General features: G+C 31.2%; 1 protein-coding gene across 1 annotated transcript; it reads right to left on the bottom strand.

The window, feature by feature from the left end:
• Positions 1 to 1,206: 1,206 nt before the first annotated feature.
• Positions 1,207 to 21,544, bottom strand: LOC148619496 (kelch-like protein 2). The gene is made up of 12 exons (XM_088579433.1): positions 21,431 to 21,544; positions 17,266 to 17,393; positions 15,869 to 16,097; positions 15,309 to 15,484; positions 13,699 to 13,795; positions 11,716 to 11,982; positions 10,689 to 10,806; positions 9,672 to 9,869; positions 9,053 to 9,154; positions 8,327 to 8,455; positions 7,352 to 7,492; positions 1,207 to 5,873 (listed from the first exon to the last, which is right to left on the bottom strand). Exons 2-12 carry the CDS (start codon positions 17,367 to 17,369, stop codon positions 5,698 to 5,700), a joined length of 1,737 nt encoding a protein of 578 aa, XP_088435559.1. The 5' UTR covers positions 17,370 to 17,393; positions 21,431 to 21,544; the 3' UTR covers positions 1,207 to 5,697.
• Between the last annotated feature and the right edge of the window lie 2 nt (positions 21,545 to 21,546).

The following is a 21,546-nucleotide window of genomic DNA, read 5'->3' as shown; positions in this document are numbered from 1 at the left end:
ATTTTTTTTAAAAAACATAGGTCACTGAACTAAATTTCGGAATAATTGAGCCTAAATATGGATAATTTTTTACAATTTATATAGATTCTATAGAGAATTTACACTATTTTGCGAACTATTAAAAAATTGATAAATACAATTTCTCAAAAAATTGTATAAAAAAACTTATCTGACATTCTTCCAGATTTTAAAAAGAAAAAAGGGTGGGTCATGAAGCTTTTTTTCTTGTAATATTAAAAAACCTAAAATTCCCATTACATTTCTACAGAACAAGTCTTGCAAATTATCTCCCCGCTGAAGGAGGCTGTTTGTAACTCTATCATGTACAGTTTTATTTAAAAAAAATCTTTTTAAATATTTTAAAGACAACTATTTTACATCATTTTAAACTCTATTTGCTCATTGAAAACACATGTATGGAAAGGCTTTATTTAAAACAAATTCATTTTTTGTATACAGCCACTAAGAAATTTCTTTTGTTGCTTGATCCACTGCATTATGGTCTTGATTTACTACTTTGAATTGAGAATAAATAGAACATAATCCATTCCCCCAGCTCAGTGATATTTTTTTCACAATTCTTAGATATTTCTATGACCCACCTGCAACAGAATAATCATGATTATATCATAATGTCCTTTTAATGGAAAAATGACAATTAAATCCTTAATTGATCGGCATGTACTTTCCAAAATTGACTCCAATGAGTAGATTGTATATTTATGCAAATGGGCTAAAAGGAAAGAACTTGCTTAAAGATACCAAAATTGAAGATCTAACCATTAAGAATAATTTGTTTACCATGCATGACATGCACAACTGTTAACATATATATCTTGTATTACTACAATTAATTGTCAAATGTGCAGGAAATTTGAAATGATGCAAAATTTCTTGAAAAGTTGATATGTGTGAAAAGAATTCCATAATTATTGAAACACTGATCAAAAGATTTACATGTTGAAATTGTAAAAAGGACAACATTCAGTGCATGATAGCACAGAAAATGGACAATTCTCTGTAAAGGATAATTTTTCAGATACACAGTTCAATCACATTTGTAATTAAGATGGTTAATTACCAGTTTTTTTTTCATGTGGTATCTAGGATTCAGATGTTTCTGTTATTAGACATTCATTTAGTTTCATTGTCTGGTGTGATTTTGTATGCATTTCTTATACTTTTTCAGTATCTACTACAACAAAAGACATTTGTATGGTTTTTAATTTCACCTTCAGAAACTAAAGCACTATTGCCATCTTGTGGCAAATGCTAAAACAATAGTATGTGTAGTGATATAGCAAATACACTGCACATTTACACAGCAAATGAAATTTACAAAATAAGATGTAATAACAAAACTATTAACTCCATTCACTCATTCACACTAAGTGACTGAAGTAAAAACAGATAATGTTAACTTTTCAAAGTTCAATATTTTCATTGGTTAAAGAAGAACCGTATGAAACTAGTACTACCATAAATTCTAAAACAACTACATTCAGATTTGCAATTTAGATATCTGTTGGTAAATCAATATCATATTTGAGGGGGCCACAAAAAGTTTTGAAATTGAACATCAGAAAGTTCCATTTATGATGCAATTTCTCACAAGTCATTATTGTGAAAATAATTGAAATAAGTTAGTAAAGGAAACTCACATACCTCACTTTGCATCACGTAAAAAAGAAAAGAAAATATAAGTGAAGCTATTTTTCAATTATCCATAGTACATTGCAAGGGAGATAATTCAAGATTTGTAAAAAAAAAAACACACACAAAAAAAACAAATAAAAAAAACCTACATTATGATAAGCAACAACACATTAGACACAAAACTTACTATAAATAAAATGTGGTATTTAACAAAAGAAGTAGATTAACTACCGACAGACATATAAACAAGACAAAACTTAAAACAAAATATCTCAGCACTTATATAACCAAGGGTCTACAAAAAAGTTTTGAACCAACAAAAATCCACGTAGTATAAATAGATAGGAACCAATTTGCTAGTAACATATTGGAGTATTATACTAAAAAGTGGAATAAAAATGGAGATTTCATTAAAAACTGTCAAGTTACAAACACCTTTTCCAGTGAATAAATCACAACCAAATCCACATTTAAACAATTCTCTAATTGGTATGAATATCATACAATAATGTAAAGTTTTTGTCTTAAATGTTGCAACTATTTATTTAGTAAAAAGGGCAACATTACTCTTAATCTCCCCATTTAATTCAACAACTTATATTCCTGTTATAATTGACCATTTTATCTCTTTTTATAATATGACAACACATTATACATGTAAGTATGAAAAAGTGCAACAAGAGGCTCCCAGGAGCCTGAATCTCTCACCTGCTTGTTTTTTTTGCATTTCAACGGCAATAACTCTAACAAGGAGTTGTCTGACAACTTTGACTCGAAGAAGACTTTGATAGGACTTACATGAATCATAAGGATCATTTCATCAATTGAAAGTTTTATCTTTATCTATTACAGTCTTCAAGATATTGGCTGAAAACATCATTTTTTACCTTTCAAAGGCAACTACTCTAACAAATAGTTGTCCGACAACTTTGATCACACATATTGTGGGCCATATCATAAGGATCACATCAGCAATTCTATCTATCATAGTTTTCAAGATGTTGGCTGAAAACTGTAAAAACAACACCATTTTTCACCTTTCAAGGGCAATAACTCTAACAAGACATCATCCGACAACTTAGACCCAACGCAGACTTTTGTAGGCCTTATATTTAGGATCATTACAGCAATAAGAAGAATTCGGCTAAACCTAACGGTTCTTGAGATAAAAGGAAAAAATTATTTTTAAAAGATTAAAACAAAAATTTGACCAGAGATAGATCTCATCATGCTGAACACTTAAGCCCAAATCAGAATTTGGCTAAACCTTATGATTTTGGAGATAAATGCGAAAAACTTCTGTCTGACCCTTATATTCTACATATATTTTTAGTAAGAGGGGCCATGTTGTTCGTCACATCAAAAATTCCCACATCAGTTCTATGCAGAACACCCTAAGAAAAATTCATACCAAGTTTAGAACAATATAACCCTTTCAGAATTTTGCTTCTCCAAATGCTTTTGGAGATAAATGGGAAAAACTTCTGTCTGACCCCTGTCTTAACAGCAGCCATGTTTTTCGACAAATCAAAAACCCTAAAGAACATTCATATCAAGTTTGGTTCTAATTGGTCAAGTAGTGTCAAAGGAGAAGAGTTTTGAAAAATTGCTAACGAAGGCAGATGACTACGGACACCAACTGATGACAACAGCTCACATTGCGGGTGAGCTAAAAAAGCTGGTATGAGATTTTTTTAAAATTTGTATATGGAACACTTATCTAACATTCTTTCGTGTTTCAAAAACAAAATTGGAGGTCGCTAAACTTTTGTTCTTACAATATTCAAATTACTAAAATTCCCATTATGTTACTGTAGAACATTTTCCTGCCAATAATCTCCCTTTTTAAAATTAAAGTTTGTAGTTTTACCAATCCTTGTTTTTGGTTAAAAATTCTTTTCAAATAATTGAAAGATAATTTGTTAACATCATTTCTAACACTATTTGCAAATTGAAAACATCATTCTTTATGATTTTGCAAGATGACAAAAAAAGAATGCTCTACATAATAGATATGCTCTATCTTGGACAGTTGAAAAATACAATAAGTTCAGCAAACAAAAAATGCTAAAAAATTATCTTCCATGAGCAAAACCTATTTACATTTATTTTAACTGGTTGTTATGCTGCTCTGCTGATTATACTGATTTAGTTAAGTTCAAGTTACATGCAAGTTCCTGTGAATAAAACAAACTCATTACTAACAGAAATATCACAATAAGCTTTACAAAATCACAGCTTGAAATAATAAATAATCAATGTAAACATTCACTAATTACCAGCTTCATGACATTGTAACTACGTTTCAAATATATAAAAGGTTTGGTTCTCAGGCCATTTTTCATGATAACACTGTTCATAACAAGATAAAAAATGATGAAGAAGGTATTTTTTCTTTTATTTTGTTGATATGGCAAAAGAAATAGGTTATGAGGCATCCTAAATGCAGACAACAGAAGACACAAGAACCAAGAAATTATTTGAAGTAGGCCTAAATTCTGCTAAATAATGAAGGCAACATTAAGTATGATTACCTCAATAATACAAAAATTAATTTATTATGGGTCTTCTCTCTTGTCTGATTCTTACAAACAGCATGAAGAAGAAAGCAACAAAAAGGAAGTTTTTTAAAAGATGTGATTTACCAGTAGATATTTGCCTGCAATCAATGTCACAACAATTTGTACATGTAAAATTAAGCATAGATTATGAAGTGACATCATTAAAGAAATCATAATTTGCGATTTATTTTTCACTTACCATTTTTTTGTGAAATCAACCAAAGGAAAGCAAAAGGGACTATAATTGTTCAGCTTGGTCTTTCATTTAGAAAACCAATACATCTTTGTTCATTTCTCAGACATAACTCTGAGATATTAATGATGGTATAAAACCCATTAAGATGTAAAGTCATGAAACTGCATATAAAACAAACACACTGCATTCCTTTTTCCTTGTTCTGAGTAGTGGCAGAGGACAGAAAATTACATAAAGCCCTTTTTATGCTGATGGCTGAAGCTGCAAAATTCAACCGATTACAAATTCGCTTCAATCATATGGACTCTAAAAAATATTCTTTTTTTAATTATGACTAACATCTCAAAAAAACTAATTTGTTTTTATGGGATAAAAATGAGTATATTTGGCCCCTTCCTACATTTAGCTTACCGTATGTAAAGATTCCAGATTCCACATTTATGTATGTATCTTCTGGTTATACATTTTTGTTATTTCATTAGTAACCAGGGCAACACAACACAACACAATAAAAACATTTCCTGTGACCTTGACCTATGATATTGAAAATCAATAGGGTTCTAGATTTTTTTATACTACATGTGTAATTTGAATTCAAATCCATTAAAAAATATTATTTCTACAGTGTTACAGCTAATAAAACAGTTAACTTCAGGGATAAATTTGGTCATCTGTTGATATAATGTTTTTTTGGTAGTTAACTGGACAATTGATAAAGAGATATAAACTTTCTATGAGACATAGATTCACATACCTATGGAATAAACAGAAGTTAAATCTTTTTGTCAATTGTCAAGTTACATAGCAGAACAATATTAATATCATATCATTCTCATCCAAAAACAAACATTATTTTACATTTATATTGCACTACACTAAAAGAAGATAACAAACATTTGAAAGGTTGATGTAAATCACATAATCACAAAAACTCTTAGAGTAAATGATTGAATTTTATAGGATGGCAATATCAAAACAATAGCAACTGAAAATGAAAAGAAACAACTTAGTAAATAGTACACAACCAATGCCAATTTTTTTCACAGAATGCAAACACATTATACATTTGTAAATGCCTATCTCATCTGTTTGTGTTTTATAGCCAAAACATCAAAACACTTAAGTTACAAAATTTAATGACAGTGATTAAATTTTAAAATTTTAAATAACCCATCATACCTTCGACTGGAAGGAAATAATTGACTTTTTTACTATTTATACAAACACTACCAAGTAACAGTAAAAATAAATATTCAATATTAATACTATCATTGAGACAAGCTGCTATAACACTGGTTTATCTATAACAGTCACACCAGCATAACTCCTTCCTGTCATCATACTAGCACTTAAAAGTGTCCATAGATTGGTTTTAGGATCATAACACTCTACAGAGGCTAAATTGGAAGACCCATCATCACCACCAACAACATACAAAAACCCACCATTAGATACCACACCTGTAATAAAACGTAATAACACATTGGTAACATACAGACATAGTCATCATTAGATACCACACCTGTAATAAAACGTAATAACACATTGGTAACATACAGACATAGTCATCATTAGATACCACACCTGTAATAAAACGTAATAACACATTGGTAACATACAGACATAGTCATCATTAGATACCACACCTGTAATAAAACGTAATAACACATTGGTAACATACAGACATAGTCATCATTAGATACCACACCTGTAATAAAACATAACAACACAAGATAGTAACATACAGATAGCCATCATTAGATACCACACCTGTAATAAAACATAACAACACAAGATAGTAACATACAGATAGTCATCATTAGATACCACACCTGTAATACAACGTAACAACACAAGATAGTAACATACTGAGATAGTCATTATTAGATACCACACCTGTAATAAACCATAACAACACAAGATGGTAACATACAGATAGTCATCATTAGATACCACACCAGTAATTAAACATAATATCATCCAATATTTTGTAGCTAATGAAAAAGTAAAGGTTTATAAAAATACAATTAAAGAAGTGTAGAAAGGATAACATTTCTTTATACAAAACTGTAGTTCCTCCATACAGAGGAAGGAAAACAGGTTTGCATATTCTACTTTTACTTGAAGTAGCAGTCTATAAAAAAAATCAGACATATTACATGTAGTTTTGTAATTGAAGTTTAGTACTAGTATTTATCAGTACTAAATGAATATTCATAATAAATCCTTCAGATAAAGTCACAATTGGAGTGGTCCACATTCCATGTTGCTTGTTTTTGTCTTGTTGATAGCATTGCGACAACTTTTAAACACACATATATGTGTGAAAACAAATAAAACATGTTTGCTGTAAATGACAAATATATTTGAAAAACACACTACATTTGTACAAATGATTATAGTATAAAACAGAGCATGCACCTAAAATGTAAAAACACAAGTTCAATATGTTTTTTTCACTAAATACAGAGAAGACCAATTGATTTAAGTGGTAAATGAGACCTTAAAATTTAGTTGATTGATTGATTGATTGATCATGGTTTTATGTCCTATGGTAAATAATGCATGCATTTAAGGATAAGATAGTCTGATCAATAAAACAGACTTTGCTTTGTACTTTTCCAACATGCTGATTTGGATTTTTAATGTGATATCTCACAGAAACAATAGCTCACAGGGAGTCATGCCACCCTACTTCAACACATTATTTTGACTCTGTTCAACCAGTCGTCACAGTATCTCCAATATGCCGAATGCTTATCAGAGAAGCAGTGACAACCCATTTTTAAGTCTTTGTTGCAACTCACCAGGGTTGAAACAACAGCAGCATGCATATAAAGTGAACACACTACTACAAGACCGCAAAGGCAGTCCTTACAAAGTTAGTAAGCTTATAGACAGTGAAATTTTGAGTAATGAACCAATTCATATCTTTTACCTGCATTTCTTCTACATAAATGCATATCTCCAGCTTGCCTCCATTCATTTGTTTCTGGATCATACATTTCTACACTTTTCCGAACTAGAGGACCATCATGGCCTCCAACCGCATACAAAATACCATCAACAACTCCCACTCCTTGTATCAAAAGAAGAAAACCTCATCAAAATTGCATTAAGTTTTGACCCTGTTTAATAAACAAGCATGGTTTGGGTGTGTTGTGTGCTGTATTAAGTATCAATCAATATTGAAGATCAAATAGTCAGAGTGAGATTGAGTTGTAACAAACTTTTGTTTTGTGGGTTTACTTCATGGAAGTTTGTTTTGTATAATGTTAACTTGGTACTGTGATGTCATTAACATTTATTGGTTTCAAGTTGCAATTCAAATATTCACACAAAAAATAATGCTTTAACGAAGGCTCAATTCTCAGCATACAATTGGATATTAGATCATTAGGAAGGATTAAAATTTCCAGTCTTTTCATCCATGTACTACTACCAATAAGTTGGGTCACGACCCCAAAATCAATACAAATCTTCCTGTTGTAGTATGGCATCTTGTAGTAAAATTCATCTGAGATCCATTCACTGTTAATTAAGTTATTGTCTGAACATAGGGAAAATGCTTGTTTCAGGACCCTCTTTGGCCACTAATTCCAAAAAAGTTCATGTCTTACCCCCATAAGCAATCCAAGCATTCCTTTGGTGGTGTGACAACTTGTTATACATTTCAAAGAGATCCATTTACTATTAATCAAGTTATTAAAATATCAAAGGACTGTGATTAGCAGCTAATGACAAAAATGCAATAAAAAATGTTTTGGGACAGACAGACAGAGAGGAGTAACAACCAAACAATGATAAACCATAACTTATATAGACTTTTGTAATTAATGATAAGAGTATTTCTCATAAACACTTAAACCACAAAAAACCTGTATTATTTTGTTTTAACCTATAATAAACATACCAGCTCCACTTCTCCTACAGGACATATCACGTACAGGTGTCCACTTATCAGTTAAAGGATTGTAGCACTCTACAGAACTCAGACACTGCCTAGAGGCCCCATCATATCCACCAACCGCATATAAAATACCTTGAATAAATATACTTATCTTACTAAAGATTTTAGGAACAATTTTTTTCTTTTTATTTTTTAAAAATAAGTTACTTGATAAGAAAATGTGTTGTTATTAATCAGCAGAACAACATATATGGATAAGTTACAATTATCCCCCAAACATCACTTAAACTTGGCAAATTATGAAAATAAAAGGAATGATCTACAATAAAACACATGCTCTGCCACAAAAACTACTTCAATGCCCTTAGTGTTAAATGTTAATGCTGAAATGAAAAATAGAAAAATTATGAAAAGCCAAGGGGCTTTCTTTCAAAGAAGCATAAAATTAAATAATAAATTATATATCATAGGTTATTGGGGGCAGTTTGCCATAATACCTATAAAAATAATAAGTGTATGCATATCAAATTTTAAATACATACATGTTTATCTGTTTTATGTACTTCCAACAAGTGTAAATCAAACCCTGTCTAAACCAATCAAAATCTTTACTTTAATTTGAGATTTGTTTATTTTCAGTCCAATTTTTCTGTGGATTATACAGGTTTCTAAGTTTCCAATTATTTTCCTGTTTACTATTTTGTGCTCAATGACAAAAAAAATACACACCATTAACCACCCCCACTCCCACACTGCTCCTTCTTGTGCTCATATTAGATATAGTCCTCCATTCACTGGTTCTAATATCATAGCATTCAGCTGTATCTAGACCTGTAATATATTATAAGAATGTTTGATATAGTACTCCTTACAGATCAAACTGCACTGGTTACATGATAAGATATATATTTCATTACAAGTATATTTTGTTATTCACACAATGAAATTTTAGGAAACTCTATTACTTAAATGGTATAAAATTCTTACTACACTATAAAGTAAATCTCAATTTGCATAAATATAACTTCTTGTTAAATTTTCAATTAATCAAAATTATATCTACCAGCTATACTGCCCTCTGAATTTTTCAAATGCTCATATAACAAAATGGATTAAAGGATTCTCTGTAATCACTCATCATCCCTAGAAGAAACTATCTTGTAACAAGAATCAGAGTGCCTACTATGCTACATGATTAATTATTTAATAGTTTATCCTCATTAAGACTCACTAAATAAAACTTAAGGGTCAATTTTAATTTTAATGGTGGGACAAAGTTATGAAGCAGATAAAAAAGGAAAAAACAGATGGATAACACAATTCCTACTGTACAAGTGTCTCTCCATACCTGAAGATCCATCGAAACCACCAACAGAATATATTAAACCATTCAGCACAGCTACCCCTAGAGTACTTCGCCTTGCCTCCATACTAGGGCAAGCAGACCATACATCTTTAACAGGATCATACACATCTACTGTACGAACTCTTAAACTACCATTAAATCCACCTACTGCATGCACATGACCATTTACAACAGCAACACCTGCAAAATAAAATACCCACAAGTAGAAAAAAATCAAAACTACTTTAATTAGTAAATTATTAATGTTTACTAACCACGGCTAATCACCAATAGAGATAAAACTAAAGTGATCTATCATAATTTCTAAACTTATGAAATTCTAACAGATGGACATAATGTGCACCTCAACTTTGGTTGTATTATATATAACATATTTTTGTGACATAAGTGTCTAATATGCATTCTTTTATCAGTGATGTTAAATTTCAGGGTATGACACTGACCAAAGGAAGATGGAAAATCATGATTATACTTTAAACAAATTATGATGAATTTTCAAATCATATACTAAGTTTAAATGTATATCTGCCTAAAGGTCACAAACACTTCTATGTATAGAGTTTTCATACATGAAATCATGTATTGTTAAAAAATTTACCATATTACACATAGTTTCACTTAATATGGAGAAGTTCTTGGGGCAGGGTTATGAACATTCAAGTGTCATCATCACAAAAGTTCTCGCCATTAGGAACTTTTCAGGCGATAAGATTGGTCTATGTGATCAGATTTATGGTCTTGTCATTTTACTCTTTTCATACAGTTCTTGAAATTAAAAATCATTTAAGCATATGATTAGACTTTTACGCTATCAGTTCTCTGTCTATCTTTTCAATTCTGTGGAGTGAAGGTTGTTCATAATCTTTTCTGTATGTGTTGGTTGTTTTTATCCTCATGCTCAAAATTTAGTTGCCAATGGACTTTTTCAGTGTCTCATATAGTTTGCCTAGATTTCAGGCATATGAAATATTGTTTCCTCTGATAAAGAAAATGTCATACCACATCGACATCTGCGTGATGGCATTTCAGCTAATTGATACCATCTCTCCTCTTTAAAGTCATAACATTCCACACTTCTGATAGCTTTGGGAGCTTGACCCCCAATTACTAGTAAAACCTGTTTGAAAATGCAGTATTATCATATAAAGAAAATACAAATAAGAATGTTTACTCTGCACATGCCTTGGATAAAGTTTGAACATCAAAGAGGTTTTTAAAGATTTGAAATTTGAGAGTTTCCTTCAATTTCAAACTTCAAACCAACTAATTGGTCAAAAGTTGAGAAAGGCTCTGAGCCATTCTGAGGAAATCCACAATTTTAGATATTTTTTTTTCATTATGATTATTGATTCAAATTCAACCTAGGACTGTAAGTGACCTAAATGAGTAATACTTCCTGCTAGCAATATTCAACCTATGTAAAACTCTAATGTTGGATGATTACTCTTTGCAAGCACTCCATGACTATTACCTTGCCTAATGCACATCTATATAAGATGCCCAACCTCCTTCTAAAAATTCCTCAAAATTCATTAAACAATAAAGTAGGAACTGCTCTAACAAGGTCTATGGATAGACTGACAGACTGATTGACAAGACAGTTGGAAAGGGTGGTTCCTATCTGACTTCAAAACTTTGTTTGCAGGGGTTTATGTATATATACTTTTTCAAACAAAAGGCACAATTTATAAATAAAAGAACCAAGAAGGTTAAACTTAATTCACTAAATTACAGACAAAAACTATTTCTTACTTACTGGTACAAATAACTTAACCTCTCTAGGAGAAAGAATGAATATTATAAATCTGATTTGATAATATGTCTAAGCAGTATTTCATCCAAATACAATAAATTCTACATGAAGAATAATTAACCGGTAACAAAATTTAACAGGAAAAAAAAAATGCTATATTTAATATATACCACTACAGTTAAAAAAGTGGTCCCAGGAAAAAGCTGCATTTCTTTTCAATATGACTAGAATTTGAAATATCGGTACTCATAATTTATGCTTCAGTTAAATTACCTTTGGTAGACCGAGAGGAGTTCTAGGTAAAGTTCTAGGAGTTTTGAACACAGCTTTTTGTTCTGTTTTCAACAGATGGTATTTCATAGCTTCTATAAGAAAGTCTTTACATCGACTACTCGTTTTGATCATTTGTTCCTCTTCTACTTTCTGAACCAGATAGTCCTGCGTCATTAATGGAAATCTCACATTTTCTAACAGTTCTGATAAATATTGTTCCCTATTTGATATGTCATGTTGGACCCATGAAATAACAGCTTCATATACCTGAAATTATATTCAAAATAGTCTACATTAAAAACATTGGTGAATTGATTAAAATGAACCAATATAGCACTAGTACGGAGACAATGGATTAACCAATCATGTATTGCATACACAACCTACTTAAAATCACAATAATTATTGAATGCAATCATTTCTAAATTTACAGCATTCCAATATTAATTTGTTTAAATACACGTAAGAGAATAAACAGACGTTCAGGATATCAATTACTTTATAGTCCATTTATAGAGATGAATATCATCCCTCACAGTAGATCACTGCAGAAGCATGTGCAATATGACGTCTACTTGGGACAATATTCACCAATATAAATGCAGTAGTCCTAAATTATCAATCTTTTCAGTTTTTAATTTGCTCCATCCTCATTCCTTGGATGATATTTGGATTTTATTATCAGCAGTGTTGATCCTTAACTATAAACTCAAGAACATATGGGTTATAACTATGAACAATGATAAACAAGAGTCCCTCGAAGAGCCTGTATCGCTCACCTGACATACCATACCCTATTAACTAAGTTAGTAAAGTATCATGCTTTGTTACCATCTATGACAAAAAATTGCTGAAAAAGAGCATATATTGATCAATGCTGCAAGCTCAAAAGGGTACCTAAGGCACTGTAAAATGTTGGAAATGCCTTCAAAATTTGGGCAGGGGTCCCCCTATGCCCTGTTATTCTACCAGGTCTGAGGAGGCATTAGCCCAAAATACATTTGATGAAAAAGAACATAAAACAATCTTAAACCATCGCTATTATCGCCAAAATTATCATTACCACCATTCATATCAGGAGACCATGTTTACTTTTACTAAATCAATTATCGTTGAAATCAAAACAAGAATAAAAATTAGCTGGAAATGGCCGCCCAGAACCATCTTTCGTCACCACCATTCAACTCATAGTTTCCTAAAGATGGAATCTGAGCAACTGGTGAAAATGGTCCTGAAATTGCTGTCCAAAAAATAATTTCAATACTGCCAGTCAAGTCAGAATAACATGTTTATCTAACGAGTAGCTTTCATTTTCATTATTCTTCTATACTTAAGAAAAAAATAGCAAAAAAGCATTTTGACCCCTATGTTCTTTAGTAACGTGGCCATGTTTTTTTATCAATGAAAAATTTTAAATGATCAGTTTGTGGAGGAAGCCCTAAAAAAATTATGCTAACTTTTATGAAATTTGGTTGCAAATGGTCTCAGAGAGTTGTTTCAGGGGCCAAAAATCCTACAACAGGCAACAAATCATTTCAAAAATTTCGGTAAAGATACGTCCTCTGATGGTGAACATTATTACTCTTCATCAGAATTTTGCTGAATTCAACGGTTTTTGAGTTATTTGCAAACAAAAACTGTATTTTGACCCCTTTTTTCTTTTTTTAATAACAGTGGCCATGTTTTTTATCAATCAAAAATCCAAACAGTCAATTTGTGCAGGATACGCTAAGGAACAATCATATTAAGTTCCATCCAAATCTATTCAGTAGTTTCAAAGGAGAAGATGTTTGAAGAAATTGGTAACAATGACGACAATGGACGCCAAATGATGGCAATAGCTCACGGCCATGTGAGCTAAAAAATTAGTTAAACATAAATTTGAAAAAATAAAACAATCAATTTGTGCATCTGATGAAACAGCAATAATAAAAAAATATCAGTTTTTATCATTTTACGGTGACTTATTGTCTTATTACTGACCTGTTCTTCAGAGATGACTGTCAGTCTGTCACTTGAGATCAGTTTACACACATTCTCACTTGGTAATGACAGAAACTCATCATAATGTACTACGTCGCTGATAAAAAAAAATAAATTAAATAAAATACAATAGCTTTCCAGACATATAATAGTAAGGATTGCTTCGTAAAAAACAATTTAGCTACAGTTTTTTTTGTTTTTTCTCCCCGGACTAGAGATAATAAAATTTGAATTTTCAACATGTGAGCTTTAGAAATCATGTTAAAAGTAAAATTTCACTGAAAAGACTACCTAATATCTAAATCAGAGCTTGAATGAAGAAGAGTCAGTTTTTGACATAAAAAGAATTTCATTCCCAGATTATGACTAGTTTACTGAAAGCCACTTTATGACAACTGTTAACAGTGGAAAGAAGAAAAGGCAGAGCATACCAAACATCAGTCTCTCAATTAATTTGTAGTTAACACTGACATTACATTACTCAGGTAGTCTCTAGGCTATAAGGGGCTAGTAATCAACTGATATTATGTTTAATCAAACAATGATGGATGACAGGATGCCAATTGCTTGATATGGCATCTACCCTGAGCCACTTGTATAATATCAAGATTAAGCTATCGAAGTAAACATTACCACAGAAATTATTATTCTTCATTGTAATCTTAATTTCGTGGTTCAACAGTACACATGAAAACCACAAAAAATTAGTACCCAATGAATAAAAATAAATCCACAGTATCTTGAATTAAATATTGAGATCTTAACGGGCTATTGATATGCTACCCAACGATATGTTTACTTTATAAGGAATGATTGTTATATTTTTTCGGTCTATGAAGAAATAACCTCAATCACATGGTGCACACTAAAGAACCTGCATAGCAGAATATTTTCAAGTGCGCACCATGAGCATCGAGGTTATTTCAAATAGACTTAAAAAATATCACAGTCATTCCTTATAATTTAATTCTAGTTTCTAAGTACAATCATTAAACCACTGAAAAAGGCTGATGATGTCACAGTCATATACAAAATTTGAACCATAATGGACTATATTTTTAATCCAATCAGAATGCATGTTCCTTTTGAAATAGGTTTCGTAAGTCTCGTTCTAGTTTAGTTTCCCTTCCGGAATTTTCGATGTAGTACATATTGAAATTCAAAGATTGATCTGCATTTTATAGTTAACTTATGGGAAATTGAAAGGCTGCATTACAATGCAAATCTTCTTAACATTTTTATCCTGTAGAACTAGATATTTGTCCTTTTTTATCAGTATTTTTACCCAAAAAGCTATTTTGCTTTTTATATTGAACTCAATGCTATTTTAGTGACAAATCTCCATGCATTTGAATGGTAGACAAGGACACATTCTCATGAAACCATGGAATCACATTACGAGACTTACACACCCTATAAAATTATCAGTTGAGAACAGCAAGAATGTCTATAAAATCAAAGTTTTCATTCATTTGAATGGAATGTAATGACTTTCAACTGTACATTTTCAGTGTATAGTGTTATGCTATCTGTACTCTATTTAAATTATACCTGTTTTGTATACAAAGTAAGTGTTCAGTATACAATTGCTATGCATAGTACAAACTTACACAAAATGTTGTTCTGTATATGTTTGGGCGTAATTTTTCAGTTCTGTACAGGCATGAAGATCTGAGAAAGCTTGAATACCCAGGCAGTTAGAGGGGTGTAGCTGTGACTGGAGGAAATCACAGCATGCATCTCGTACCTCTGTCATCTGTAGAATATTGGCAGCAGGCAGAAGGGTCTGTAGTAAATACATGTATATATTAGTTTCAATAATTCTTCAAAGCATGTACAAGTAGATTAAACAGAAGAAAAAAATATCTTACTACAAAGTTCACTGTTTAGTTGAAAGTTTATAAGACGAGTTTGAAAATTCAGTCTGCTGATTTTGCAGATCAGCAAAAGGCAAATACCATTACATTCAAGGTATGCTGCAGGATCTATAATTTCATACTACTGTAGTGAGTAAACATGATAAATCCAAGATTTTCTTTTCATATGTAAAGATGTAATGTTTCATGATTGAGACTTTTTTTTATTTTGCATGAGCTCAGACTTCAAAGGTAAGGATTGAAATCAAATACATGTACCACTCTTTCAACTACTTCTGCTAAGCTGTTCTTACCTGAACATTGTCTTCTGTTACATGAATTTCCGATGTATAAATAAAGTCTATTAATAGAACTAAGGCTTTAGGGTCTATTTCTTGGAGAGTGATCCTCTCAGCCTTGGCCTCTGCCAAATCTTGTGTAAACATGGCATAAAAATAAGATGTACATGATGCTAAGACTACTTTATGACAGGGGATTTCTGTATCAGCTGCTATCAACACTGCATCACAAAGAAGGCTTTGTCTAAAAAGATATTGAAAAAACAATTGAAACTATAATGACTATCATTATTAATTAATAGGGAAAATCTAGATGATAAGATTTAACTACATGTATATACATGTAATCAACATTGTCATGATGCTTTATGGGGATTCTCATCTGACAATACTTACAGGCCATTCAAGCAAATCAGTATTTGTTTCTACTACTGTAAAAGTATTATCCTTTGTTGAATATCAATTTTGTGGTTTTCGTGAATTTGGTCAACCAAAACATTTGGTTCCCAATGAAAAGGACATTTCCAATACATTTGTAAGATAGTGTTGCCAATCAACAAATTCATTAATCTATAAACAAACAAATTTTCCCTAAACCACAAAAAATTGGTACCAACTAATAAAAGTACTTTCACGGTATATTTGAGAACACTCTGACATGATTGTGTTTTTTTCACCATGTAAAGATCACATACAAATATCATCATTAAGAAATTTTATATTTTAATGTGCAACTTTTCTTTGTTATAGTATTGACAAAACATTCTATAAATTAATCACTATAACAATAAAAACAATCTCCTTAAATGACAGTTTAATAACGTTTAAAATCGTAATGGTGGAAATCCAAATTTTGAATATTAGGAAAAAAACTAAGTGACCCTTAACATTTTTTGTGGTGTATATACTGACATACCAATGTTAAATGAACCATATTTTAATAGGTTATTGTACAGTTTATTGTACAATTCACAGAAAAATGTACATTGTACACTAAAGGGTAACATAAACTAATTATTATACAGCTACCACAAACTGTTTAATAACTTTTTTTAAATACAACTTCCATGAAAATGTAAGTTAAGTAATTGTACCATCATATACATATAAATGTTATTATGAACAGAAATTAACATTGACAAACAGTTTTGTATAACCCACTTATCGTGCATCCATTACGAAATTCATATCATTGATTTAGACAGTAAACTTATGATAACATCCAATACAAAACTGCTGGCAATACAAAACAGAGGTATGGTATGGTCATATGACCTAATAATAGTTTTCCATTGGCTAATAAATATAGCTGTATAATAATACAGGTTAACATCCTCTAACAAATAATCAATACATGTATTCATTTGGATAAATCAGTTCCTAGATACATGTATATTATAAATTTCAATTACCTCCTTAGCTGATTCAGAACTTCAAAAGCCTTTTGAGTATGCTGTTTGTGTTTAAATGCAGGTCGTTCTCTACCCTGTAGCATCTTTGGTCGTACATCTGCCATTTTATTTCTTCAATTCATTTATCACTTTAAAAGAAAACTAATTGTAAGCTCAGTACTCAATGCATTTCATTTGATTTATAATAGTGAAAAAAAAAAACAAATGATTTAGTAATAAGATTTATTTTTACAAAATTTGGGTAAAAACGGAATATCTACCTGCACTTCATTATCACATCAAATATTTTGAATACTTTGATGGAAATGAAGTGTCCAGCAGTCCTTTTTACACAAAAATTGAAAATAAAAAAAATAAGTCATACGTTATGACATCAAAATAGATCGAAGTATTGTGATGTCATAACTTATGACTTATTGTACATTTACAATTTTTTGTGAAATTGACCTCAGTTCTCATTTGTCCAATAACCTACATCTGTCATACAAATTCTACCTCCTTAATTGGAATTGACCTTTAATAAGCAGCATCATAGATGTACAGCCTGAAATTTCTAGTTTTCTTTAGTTAAAATTTCTATACAGGTATACATATTTTTGAAAATATACTCATAAGGGAAGGATTGGAGAGAGATGGTGTTTTACCAAGGCAAAAAAGCACTGCACTTTGTTACATTCTCACAATGAAATGACAGTCAAGTAGCAGTAGAAATTGGCAATGACCACTTGAATAGTTTCAAGTGCAAATGACTTAAATGATAGACTTCTTTTTAACAGGATTTGAAATTGATTGCCCCTTTACCAAAGGTCTACAGTAATAATGTCATTTTCTAGTTACCCAAATACAATCCAATTTTTGTGGGCTTATGAAAAAAGCTGTTGACAAACATGTAAGGCCACATTTATGAATTAATTAGTCAATATAATACAATGATTTACAGGACACAGCTTGATAAGAATGGAAAGGTCAAACCATTGGGGCAGGAATGGATTCACAATTCAAGCTTGATACAAGTCTGATTTTTTATAGCTATTAAATATTTGACACAGGTTAAGTATTTGACCAGAATCAAGAGGCCTCCTTTTTGGCCCATTACTAAAATGGCTTCCTTTCTGGTCCATTATTTAAACAAGTTCCATTCACATCCCTCAAAAACAAAACCAGCTTTCCTTTTGTGGTATGACACATTATTGCAAAAAGATTTTCACATATGATCAAGTTATTGTCCTGACATCATAAAAATGCTTGTTTCTGGCCCCTTTCAATAGGCAAAAAATTTCAAAGCAGTTTGATTCACAACTGAAAAAATCAATCACAGCCTTCCTCTGTAGTGGCACCTTGTGGTACACTTTCAAAGAAATCCATTCACTTATAATTAAGTTAATGTTAGAATGGATATCATGAAAATGCTTGTTTCTGGCTCTTAATTCCTAAGGGATTCAAGAATTCAAGTCACAACCCCCAAAATCAATTCTACCCTTCCTTTTGTGGAATAGCATCTTGTGCAACAATTTCAAAGAGATCCATTCAACTCAAATTATCATCCAGAAATCAGGAAAAAATGCTTATTTTCGTCAGTTCGTTTCTTAATAATTCTAGTCTTAACACTCAAAATAACACCAGTATGATCGTTGCGGCATGTAATATTGTGAATCAATAGTATAGACATTCATTTACTTTTACCAGAGTTATATACATGTAATTAAACTCCTTTTAAGCTCCAATTAAAAATCGGTTGGGGCCATAAACCCAAAAATCAATACCAATCTTCCTTTTGTGGCTTGAAAGTTTGTTGTTACATTTTTTTAAAGATCAATCAATATTGAAGTTATTGCATGAAAACCTAGTGTCTTAGAGATAGAAGACAGTGCCATACCACAATATGCGGACACAAATGTTTTACTTTTGTATAAAAAAAAAATTTTGCAAGATAATAGAACAAGAGACTCCCAGGAGCCTGAATCGCTCGTCTGCTTAAATTTTTGCCTTTCAAGGGCAATTACTCTAACAAGATGTTCAACAATTCTGACTCACAAAGAATTTGGTAGGACTTATCATAAGGAACATTTCGAAAGTTTCTATCTATCAATTATAGTTTTCAAGATAATGACTGAAAACTTCCATAACATCATTTTTTCACATTTCAAGGGCAATAACTCTAACATGGACTCATTTGACCCAATGCAGACTTTTGTAAGCCTTACAATGAGGATCATTTCAGCAATTGATAGAATTTGGCTAAGCCTATTAGTATTGGAGATATATGCGAAAAACTTCTGTCTGACCCCTGTGTTCTATTTTTAGTAACAGCAGCCATGTTTTACTACAGATCAAAAATCCTATCTCCTGTGATTTCATGCCACAATGAAATGTCAAACTGAGATTTTATCAGGCCAAGCACTTCTCTGGATATAATAGGGGTATGAATTTGTCTATGTTTCTTTGGGAGAGTTTCAGGATTTATCGGTCTCATGTTACATATTGTTTTTGTTTAAAATAGTGAGATTTAAACAGCCAGTTAATCTATTAAGCTTCAGCTGAATTGTGTTTTTAGTGGAAGCCTACAACTAGGCAGAGCCTGTTAAGAAATTATTGAATGTTATCATAATTTTGCAATTTTAAGTATGGCACGGTAACATTTTAAATGTTCAAACTAAATTCAAAGTTATATTACATTCATTTTATTGTATTGCTTTTTCCATAAAAGCTACTGTATTTTCATAGCTACTAGATATTAATACAGTATTTTTCTAATGGTTTTAATTGCAACTGTTTTTTTTTTTACATTATGACAAATTATCTTCTTTACTTTATCTCATTTAGCTGTGTGCAACAATGTAGGTCCCAGTGTTCGAATCCAAACAATGATGTTACAAGGATTTGTGAGGTAAATATTTTCCTTAAATTAATTTAAGTTATTGGAGCATAACAGTAAGCACTGAAGACATAATTTTGTAGAGATTGTAACCTTACAGACTAAAAAAAAAGACTTTCAACACCTTTCTCTCGGAATCTCTCCAGACACTCACAACCTAGTTCTATAACATAAGACCACACATTTTATCTGTATCTTTCATGTTTTCATCGGATATTTTCATTTTTTGTTTATAGTCAAAATGAGAGGTTTTATCATTGGACACCATTTTGCAGGAGTAACGTTCTGGCGAATTGACCTGCGGGATGTTTTTGTCTAGATATAACGTAATAACAAATAAAAATATTTAAGTATGATTGAAGTAAAAAGTTAAAAGACCTGGCTGTAAAATAAATTTTTTACCAGATGCAGACATTCCATTAAAATCATCCAAATTTGCTTTTAAATCAGCACATGTAAGATTCCATAAACACCAGAATTGATAAGTCCTGAGAAGCACATTTCCGAATAACGATCAGCAAATATTTAGGACTTTTAATGGCGCAACAAAATTTATTCACACATCATTTTGTCAAAGATAAATTATACCTGCAAATCATGTGGTGAGTATGAAAGTAGAATAATAAAATTGAAAAATGAAGGTTTTCGTAATTTTTTGTGATCATTGCCTTTGGAATGAAAAAAAAACATTCAACCTTTAAATGATAAAAATTCGTTCCACCATATGAATCCGAAAATGCAGTCCACCATAACATAACATGATGTCAGCTTCTAGGCCAGATCACTTTGTGTTTTAATTCGGGAATATTATCTTTCAAACAAGGTTTGTTGGGATAAATTAGACTTCTTTTTCTTGTAATTATATAGTTTTGTTGAAAAAATATTCTTAAAATGTCTGAATTTAAAGTTGATTTTAACGCCTTCAAATTAAGGTCCAATGATAAGACCTCGCATTTTGACTATAAACAAAAAATGAAAATATCCGATGAGAACATGAAAGATAAACATAAAATGCGTGGTTTTATGTTATAGAACTACTCACAACCCTCCCTGTAATGGTTGTTTTCCCATAATGGTTCTAAAATGAATGACAATTTTTCTTTCCAGGGTTACACCTTGGGTTAATGTCTGATTAACACTAAAAATACACAGGGTAAAAATCAAGTGTGTACAATTATTACAATTACTGCTAATGCTATGTCTATGATCAGTAACATCGAATAATTGGATGAAATTTGCGTGCCAACAGTGATTCAGTAAAACAAATGAACATCCAAAACAAATGGATACCATTGTAGAGTGCATGTGTCGAAAATTCTGCTTGATCTAAAAGATTCAAGGGAAATCTGGGTTATTTTTCATTGATCCATTTTTGTATTGACATTTTCTGCCTGGTACCGGAAGAG

The sequence above is a fragment of the Perna viridis genome, chromosome 4 (genome assembly GCF_037379345.1).
Source record: "Perna viridis isolate PV_CMFRI_1.1 ecotype Kerala chromosome 4, ASM3737934v1, whole genome shotgun sequence".
In the NCBI taxonomy this organism is placed as follows: domain Eukaryota; kingdom Metazoa; phylum Mollusca; class Bivalvia; order Mytilida; family Mytilidae; genus Perna; species Perna viridis.
Note: the sequence above shows the minus strand (reverse complement) of the source record. Positions and strands in the feature narration are given on the sequence as shown.